This window comes from Grampus griseus, assembly GCF_964374135.1.
Source record: "Grampus griseus genome assembly, chromosome: 4".
Lineage (NCBI taxonomy): Eukaryota > Metazoa > Chordata > Mammalia > Artiodactyla > Delphinidae > Grampus > Grampus griseus.
This window is the reverse complement of record NC_138997.1, coordinates 33,140,700-33,150,067: the sequence shown is the minus strand read 5'-3', so window position 1 is coordinate 33,150,067 and position 9,368 is coordinate 33,140,700. Positions and strand designations below refer to the sequence as shown.

General features: G+C 38.5%; 1 protein-coding gene across 2 annotated transcripts; it reads left to right on the top strand.

Moving 5' to 3' along the window:
• Positions 1 to 290: 290 nt before the first annotated feature.
• On the top strand, positions 291 to 8,640 carry FGG (fibrinogen gamma chain). 2 transcript variants are annotated; one of them, XM_082653229.1, is made up of 10 exons: positions 292 to 448; positions 550 to 594; positions 788 to 971; positions 1,083 to 1,176; positions 2,714 to 2,844; positions 3,145 to 3,278; positions 4,448 to 4,632; positions 6,087 to 6,364; positions 7,729 to 7,898; positions 8,423 to 8,640. In XM_082653229.1, exons 1-10 carry the CDS (start codon positions 371 to 373, stop codon positions 8,435 to 8,437), a joined length of 1,314 nt encoding a protein of 437 aa, XP_082509355.1. In that variant the 5' UTR covers positions 292 to 370; the 3' UTR covers positions 8,438 to 8,640. The 2 variants fall into 2 exon arrangements, with proteins under 2 accessions (XP_082509354.1, XP_082509355.1); XM_082653228.1 differs by lacking the exon at positions 8,423 to 8,640 and having other exon boundaries at positions 291 to 448; positions 7,729 to 8,284.
• Positions 8,641 to 9,368: the final 728 nt, after the last annotated feature.

Genomic DNA, 9,368 nt, shown 5'->3' with positions numbered 1-9,368 from the left:
TCTCTCCGCCTGTACTGGAAGCTGTTGCAACACACAGCCTCCCCGGCCCCCTCTCTCCTCATCGCAACTAAGGCTAATGCTTCACTAGCCTTTGCAGAAGAGTTGGCTTCGCAGGAGGGTTGAGCTGGGCCAGAAAGGAGGAGCTTAGACCTGTGTGCAAAACCTGGGAACCTGACTAAACATTAGTCCGGGGCCAGGATGAGGACAAAGAGACTGGAAAGACATCCCGCCCCCCTGGTAAGAAAGCCCCGTGATCACCTCCAGCCACTGGCGGTCCTGCCATCCTCGGAACTTAAATAAAGGGACAATTGGAGCCGAAATGTCACAGTTCTGACCCTTCAGGCTTGGACCACCAGGCACCCCCGGCACCATGAGTTGGTCCTCACACCCCCGGAGTTTAATCCTCTGCTTCTACACTCTTTCATTGCTCTCTTCAACATGCCTGGCAGTAAGTGTGCTGTTTACAAAACGTATTTGTTTTAAATGGAAAGCTTAAAAATAAGAAAATATACGATAAACTAGTGAAATGTCTGTATTTTTCTCCTCTAGTATATTGCTACCCGAGACAACTGCTGCATCTTAGATGAAAGATTTGTAAGTAGTTTTTATGTTTCTCGCTGTGTTTGCACTGGACGTGGGCAGAGAAATAAAAGAAATTCTCTCGCAAATATCATTTGGCAGTTTAGACTTTTTTTTTTAATGGAGTCTAGGTTTTACCTATTTTGATTAGTAGATCTTATGTAGCTTTTTATCAGGATTTTAAAGCACTCTATTATTGTATTTTCAGGGTAGTTATTGCCCAACTACCTGTGGAATTGCAGATTTCCTGTCTAGTTACCAAACCAGTGTAGACAAGGATCTACAGAATTTGGAAGGCATCTTACGTCAGGTTGAGAACAAGACATCAGAAGCCAAAGAGTTGGTCAAAGCAATCCAGATCAGCTACCACTCTGATGGACCAGCAAAGCCAAGTGAGAATCTAACCACCACTGACTGAGAACTTCATCTGTGAAGTTCTTTTGCTGTTATTTCAGTGGTTCTGTTTGTTCACGTATTTTTATGTCTCTGATCCCATGTTACAGATGGGATAGAGAGTGCTACCAAGATTTCCAAGAAAATGTTGGAAGAAATTATGAAATACGAAACATTGATTTCAACACATGAATCAACAGTTCGGTAAGCATTTTTTGTTTCAATTTGCTCTCCAAGACTGAGCTAGTGTTTACTCAATATTCCAAGCTTCAGTAGAAGAAATCTTTTTATTTTTTTCTACTTGTATCTAATTGACATGATGCCTGACCATCTTGAACACAGTGGAGATAGAAGTATTTAGGCAATATGAGTTGTATTGGATTGTAATTGCTTTTTAATAATGATGTAGAAAAAAAAATCATGTGGGAGAAAGATGTTTTAGGTGTCTTCAAATGCTTTATGACCGTATTTACCAAAATGTTTCCCCTCACCCCCATTTGTCTTACAACATAAATTCAAACTGATGGGAATATGGGTGTTGAAAATAAAATTCTTTTTATAAGAATGTCAACAAATGTGTGGTGAGGAATTTGTAAGCAGAGACATAGGAAGGATCTTGGCTGCAAAAGTAAATTATACTGAAGGCAGAGCAGAAAAAAATGTGTTTTAAGAGATAAGTGTAACAAACATTGTAAAGCTACCTGTTGATCATGGAACCTGCAATTACGTATTCTCCTCCCTTCTCTTGAAAGTAAGATGTCTCTGTTAACAACTTCCCAGGGACTCGTAGACTTTCTGAACATAGGGTCTCAGATACAGTTTTAGTTTCTTTCTCAATTTTTTTCCTAAATTTTTCTCAAAGTAGTATAAGAAATTGAGATGAATGATGGCTGAGGAAAAGTGGCCCAGGAGGGATTTATCCTCTTTTTGATATCAGAGGGCTATTATTATTATTGTGATATTATTAGCATTATGATTTGCATTATTATTGCCCATCATTGAAGTTGAAGGAGACTACAGTGTAGAAATTTTCTAAGGCGCAGTAGAGAAAAACGTGGTCAAATAGTTTGTCTATCCTGAACCTCAAAGAAAGAGATGACAATCTATGTACTGTAGGTAGTTTTCTATCATTTCTGAATATGTACAAGCATCCCTGTGAGAAACAACAAAAGCAGGAGTTTTCACTTCCTCCAGGCTTTTGCTGAAGCTGTGTAAATAGAAACACTAAGAAGAAAGGGAAAATGTCTGTTATTTTATTTTAGGTAAGGTAGTGCCCCAGATACTTTTCCTATGTAAGTTATAAGATTGAAGTCCATAAACAGATCCTCAGTAAATCCACAAGTGAAAAGGAATAATGCTTCAGCACATGTGAATTTCAGAACAGGGCCTTTCTTTCCCTAAGAATATTGTCCCAAGAATAATCACCAGAGGGTCTTCCTATTAATCAAGGTCATCACTTGTGTACCTCATTATCTGCTGCCCTTTATGCAAAAGATAAATTCAGAAAGGCCACTTAACAATGATACTCTTTATTGGCAAGGACCCTGTTATATTCTTTTCCAAAAAGCTTAGAATTTTAATTCACCTCAATTTATTTATTAACGTCATTTTACACTTTTTCCAAGAATGGAGTAATTTATCAGGAAATAATTCTTGAGAAAATAAGGTGGTATTTTTAAAAGAATATACAAAATTATTCCTCTAAAAGGAATACTCGGTTATCTTATTATTTTGCTTATAGATTTTTGCAGGAAATATATAATTCAAATAATCAAAAAATCATCAACCTGAAACAGAAAGTGGTCCGACTGGAAGCAAAGTGTCAGGAACCTTGTCAAGATACAGTGAAAATACATGATACAACTGGGAAAGGTAAGTGAAAGTTTTATATTGGATTAAGTTCATCAAAGCAAATATAAAAAGTAAAGGAGATTGTATGTATTGGAATGTATACAAATACATTGGAAAATGTCTAGCTATTAAATCTAAACAGTCTGCTTAGACTTTTCTTGAGTAGCTAAAAAAAAAATACTTTAAAGGAATAATCACGTGAGAAGTAAGAAAATACTTCTCAGGAAGTGAATAGTTTACGACAAGTTAAAAATGTCATTTTCAAGGCTGGCACAGTCTTACCTGGATTTCAAACCACCACAAACATTTCTTCTTTTTCAGATTGTCAAGACATTGCCAATAAGGGGGCCAGAGAGAGTGGGCTTTACTTTATCAAACCTCTGAAAGCTAAGCAGCAGTTCTTAGTATACTGTGAAATTGATGGGTCTGGAAATGGATGGACTGTGTTTCAGAAGGTATTTTTTCCCACAACAAATGTATTTAATAGACACCTAATTGTTCTGCTATATGCCCGATACGTTTCCAAGCACCTTGTGAACATTAACTCAATTAACACTCACAACTTCCCTTTGCGGTAGTTTTTGCCTTCTTATCGCTATTTACAGAGGAGGAAACAGGCACAAGAGGCTGAGTATCAATAACTTGCCCAAAGTCACATAACTAATAAGTAACAGAGTAAGGATATAGTCTGGTTTCAGTCTGTGCTGTGACTCTCTACTATGCTGGCCCTGCTGTTGTAGATTCATGATGGCACATAATCACAATATCATAGTGACAAAGAACTTGAAGAGACCTCTCTTGACAGGTACATCAAGACCTAGGGCTGCCCATCACAAGAAGATGATGTCACCCAGAGGATACACTGAGGCTGTTCCAAGATCAGGACCCTCTATTGCCTTTGCCAGCTCCAGGCACCCACTGCAAATCCTCTTGCATTGTTTACCTTTGACCACTGTTACAACTAATCCTGCAGGGGGCACTCAGAGCCAGTGAGTGATGGGAGCTCTGGCTGGTAGACACAGATTGAGCAATAGGTTGATCTTTCTGCCATCAGTACAAGAATCAGCAATATCAAGCTGGTGTTCTGGAGTCTTCTAGGAGTCTTTTTAAGACGACTAGTTTTGGGCTTCCCTGGTGGCGCAGTGGTTGAGAGTCCGCCTGCCGATGCAGGGGACACGGGGTCGTGTCGCGGTCCGCGGAGGGGCTGGGCCCGTGAGCCATGGCCGCTGAGCCTGCGCGTCCGGAGCCTGCGCAATGGGAGAGGCCACAACAGTGAGCGGCCCGCGTACGGCCAAAAAAACCACAAACTACTAGTTCTATAACTACTAGTAGTTATAGTAGTTAAAACTACTACTAGTAGTTTTAAAACTACTAGTTTATAATTTATCATGTGCCAGTCGCTCTTTTAAGTACTTTTACATTCTCTGGTGTAATCCCTGCAACAACCCTAAGAAGTAAGCGTCATTATTGCTACTTGATAGGTGAGAAAACTGAAGCAGCTAGCCCAGGGTCACTTAGTAAATGATGAAATCAGACCCTCCATATTTTGGACAAAATGTTTATAATTTTTTTGTGTGTGCACTGATAATCCACTCTCCTTTTGCCCATACAATTGTGTAATTAGAGGCTTGATGGCAGTGTGGATTTCAAGAAAAACTGGATTCAATATAAAGAAGGGTTTGGACATCTGTCTCCTACTGGAAACACAGAATTTTGGCTGGGAAATGAGAAGATTCATTTGATAAGCACACAGTCTACCATCCCATATGTATTAAGAGTGCAGTTGGAGGATTGGAATGGCAGAACCAGGTACTATTAGAAAAGACTTTTAACTTTTTGCCGTAGAGACATTCTGGAGTATGCACTTTCCAGCTCTCAACAGAACAGTGGGGAAGACAGTCTGACAGATGAGAAGAGCACATCCAACTATGTTCCCCAGAAGTCAGTTTGATTCTTGGGCAGTCCAAGTTGCTAGGTCCTATTTAGGCAGGATCTAAGTGTTCTGGTACAATCCACTTACCCTGGAACCATACAAAATAATAGCTAGTATTTCTTGAGCATTTAATATGTACCATAAATTGAACATGAAATTATAATTTAATCTAATCCAAATAACTGTTTCAAGAGGCAGGAACTACTATTAATCCCATTTTACAGATTAACATTTCCAAGGTCGCATCATTGGTATAGGGTAAAGGATGGATTTAAACTTAGATAGGTTAACTCTACAACCCATCCTCTTAGTGATTATCCTTGTTGAAGAGTGAATCTAGCTTCTTCAGATTTCCCAGCGCTTTAATGATCATTCAGTCAGTCAAATCCAGAGCTACTTTAAAATGAAACCAGCTGGCTTCTTTGGTGAGCTAGAGCTGCCTGGGCACTTTGAGTGTTGTATGCCTAATTAAAATTAAAAACAATATCCAACCCTCTTGTTACGTCTATGGCATGATGAAATATAGTCTGTGCCCAAATACGTATTTTTACTTTTTAAAGTTTTTAACCAGAAAGTATAATACCATAGTCAGTAGACCTCCTATGAGAACATCTCCTATATCCCAAGTCCTAGAGATCAGGGAAGCTAAATGTTTTCTGGAAATCTCTGTTCATGCACCAAAGCCCATTCTTCCCTGAACTCCATAGAATTCTGGCCCTCATTCACAACTTTTTTTCCAGGGGAGAATCTCTCTCTGATCCTATAGCTCATGTTTTGTGGGCCATACAGGGAACTTCTTTTTTGTGATGCTTGAGGAAACCCTCCTTCTTGTCACTGCCACACTGCCTTGAGAAAGGAAAACCCCTTTAGGACTTCACACTTTAGATGGTATGAGTGGCTAATGGAACTGTAGCTCCTTCAAGTTTGCTGCATTGTTTGTCACTCACTGTCAGATAATGAATGTGGTTTATGAGAACTGTGTGTACATGCTACATACTGAGATAAAAGTGGAAAATATGAAATTAGTCAGGTTCATCCACATATCTGGATTGGATATTAGGATCTTATAGGCAAAAAGCATTCAGATGGCTGAAATGTTTAGTCTTCCTGGGACTAGAAGCCTTCCTTGAAGTCTTCTAGACCCATCCTGAGTGGTGTGGGTTCCCACATCCATTTTCCCTTGCCAGATTTGCAGAAAATTTTATTCAATGAGCACATTTCAGATTAAGAAGCAAAGTTAAAACTTCCAAACAATTGTCCTATGAAAGAGAGAACTTCTGAGATGCCTTCTGAGGCTCAGGATCTAAGGTCTCTATTCCCTTCTTTGTAGTACTGCAGACTATGCTACGTTCAGGGTGACAGGTGAAAATGACAAATACCGCATGACATATGCCTACTTTATTGGTGGAGATGCTGGAGATGCGTTTGATGGCTACGATTTTGGCGAGGATATTAGTGACAAGTTTTTCACATCCCACAATGGCATGCAGTTCAGTACCTGGGACAATGACAACGATAAGTTTGAAGGCAACTGCGCTGAACAGGATGGATCTGGTTGGTGGATGAACAAATGTCATGCTGGCCACCTCAATGGAATTTATTACCAAGGTATGCCTTTCTTCCTTAGATGCATGAATTTGTGCATAGTCTATATTTTTATAAAAGGTAATAAATAAATATAAGGAAATGAATAAAGATATTGAGAGCTTATTATATAGTTCTTTATTTTAAACCAGAATTGAATACTGCTAGCTTATACCTGAAATTGGTCCTTCTACAAGAAATCCAACTGCTGCAAACTATGCAGTGGTATTCATCGTGCCTCCATCAGAGTTGATACTTTGGGTTATGGTGTCTCCTCTAGGCTTACCATATATATGATCTGGATGGACTAACATTACCATGTTTATGCTTGTTAACACAGTAGCTTGGTTCAGCTTCCCATGAGCTATGTGTCAGATAGATCCAGTAAGCAGTGAGTAGGTGTCTGGAGGAATTAAGCAAAGAGCAGGGATGTATTGGTGAGGGCAGATGTCTATGAAAGCTTAAGAGGAGAAGAGTCCAGCCTGAGGAGTGTAGACACTTATTTTAGGAAAAGGGGAGGGCAAGCTATAGTTTGCTCTAAGACTGGAGTAGTTCTGAGCACTGGTTTTACTTACTGACAAACTATTGTAACTACCCAACAGGTATGCATGGAGAAATCCTCATCCATTAAAATGAGCAATCTTCCCTCCTTAGGGCACTGTCCTAGCCAAGAGGTGACTTGGAATCCTCTTAAAAACTACTTAAACTTACCTTTTGGTTTTCACAATGTTTTTTTTTGAAACCTAACTTAGTTTTGCACCAACAAACCATGTAATTAGAAGAAGCTCTCAGGGAAGGTGCCTGACCCATATGGTCCAGAGTAGCCGTGTTGATAGCTTGTGGTACCCTCCAGTACTAGACTCCAACAATCCCTTACAAAATCACAGGAGATCTAGTGTCCAGGAACGAGGTGAAAGCACTTCAGCCTAGCCTCCACTTTATAATGGAGATGTAAAATAACATTCCAGAACTGAGCTCCTCGTATTTTCCAGTAAAATTGTGTTTTTCAGATGACCTGAGATCATCTGATGAGGAATTATGACCTGTTTTCAGAAAGGTGGTCCATCATAGCTGAATCCAGGATGGCTAAACTTAGGGAGAGAGACCAATTAGGGAAATTTGGGGTTCTAAGCCTGTTAGCAGTGAATACATTTAAAGTATGGATGTGACCAGAAAGCACAACACAGCTGTAAGAGTTTGTTTAATAATAAGTTTATGTCAATTGTAAATGGAGATTTTAGGAGTCTTTAAGGATATTTTCAGCAAGTAGATAACACTATAAAATCTGATGTAAATGGCAATGGACTTCATAATAGACAGTTCTTTATAGACTTTCTGAGGGGAAGAGATTCAAGAGCAGTGATATGTGCATCTACAATTTGTTTTAGGCGGCACCTACTCAAAAACATCTACTACTAATGGTTATGATAATGGCATTATTTGGGCCACTTGGAAATCCCGGTGGTATTCAATGAAGAAAACCACCATGAAATTAATCCCATATAACAGAATCGCCATTGGAGAAGGACAGCAACACCACCTTGGGGGAGCCAAACAGGTCAGACCAGAACATCATGTTGAAATAGAATATGACTAAGTCATTTTACCCTGAGGATTAGATGTTCATTTCTGTTAACCCACAAAGTTTCAGAAACTTTTATGAAATTTTCTTCCCATTTTCTCTTACTGTATTTATTAATTTTAAGTCTTTTATTAAGAATAGTTAGCCTTGAATGGCAATTAAAACTCACTTTGGACTGTATTCCCAAATGACTGAATGCAGAATAATTTAAAATTTGTTTATTTAATGAGATAATAATATTTTAGCTTATTTCCTGAAGATGTAATAAAATCATTGTGATAGTTTGCATTTTAATGATCACACGTCATTGTGTCTTGGTGATTTTTAAAATTATGTCTTACATAGTTTAGTATATGCTAATATAATAGGAGCAAACTCTAGCATTTCAAATGACTAAGTATTTTTTCCATATTTATTACCCCTAAATCATTCATATTTAATTATTCTTTTTAAATGGAGATAATTGTATCTTTTTAATATATTTTTTGTTTTGGTCATAGGCTGGAGACGTATAAAAGGCCATTTCAAAAGTGATTTACTTATGAAATGACTCTATCTAAAAAGAAAAATATAATATTTTTCCTATGGGACAATGGACTTGCAAAGCCTCACTTCATTTTAAGAGTAATAAGAACCTACGCTGAAAACTCCACTAACAGTTTCATGCTGGTTGTAATTTATCTATACACCATTTCAATAAACATTTTGTTTCCTAAGACTAGATACATGGTACATTTTATTGACCATTAAAAGCCATCACTTTCCTTCAATTTAATATTTACAGTTGGACAATCATCAGTAGTTGCTCAGTGTTCACTTTATGCTAAACATTGTACCTGACTCTTGGGAAGTTATGAAGGAAATAGAAATCATGGCTTTTGCCCTCTAGGGGTTATAAGACAAATACAGAAAAATACAGTAACCCAAAATGACAAAATTTGATATAAAAACATAAACACATGTCACAATCACATAACTCAGGTTCATAGTACCCCAGTGCCGCTGGAGACATAAGGCTGTTTGGGGATTCTCCCAGTAAATCCTTTTAGCTCCGGGCTCCTGTGGCCATATGTGGGCACTTGGAGAGGATTATAACTCAGAACAGAAAGGTCCAGGGAACAGTCTGCTCAGCCCCTCACTGCTGAATAAGTTGAGCAGAATGAAGCCATTATTGCAGTAGCCAGAGATCAGGAATCGCTAACTTTCTGTAAGGAATAGCTGCATTTACATTAGTTGGCATAAGGCTGAACATGAAAAGTAATTGACTAATTTTATGGGGTCATGGGGGGAGGTCTGGTTGTTCTGAAGTCCTGAGCATTGACTTTGGATTCTCTTCCTTTTCACAATTTCTTTCCTAATTCTTTCGCTTCCTTGTTCTCATAAGTCCCGATTTTAAAAGCATCCTATTGAGGAGATAAAAACCAGTTAAGTAAACTTCTAGGTATA

Excerpts from the sequence above, each read along its gene's own strand:
- FGG (XM_082653228.1), top strand. The coding sequence starts at position 371 with ATGAGTTGGTCCTCACACCCCCGGAGTTTAATCCTCTGCTTCTACACT. Across the intron at positions 2,845-3,144 it reads ACATGATACAACTGGGAAAG|ATTGTCAAGACATTGCCAAT; the intron begins GTAAGTGAAAGT and ends CTTCTTTTTCAG. Across the intron at positions 4,633-6,086 it reads GATTGGAATGGCAGAACCAG|TACTGCAGACTATGCTACGT; the intron begins GTACTATTAGAA and ends CCTTCTTTGTAG.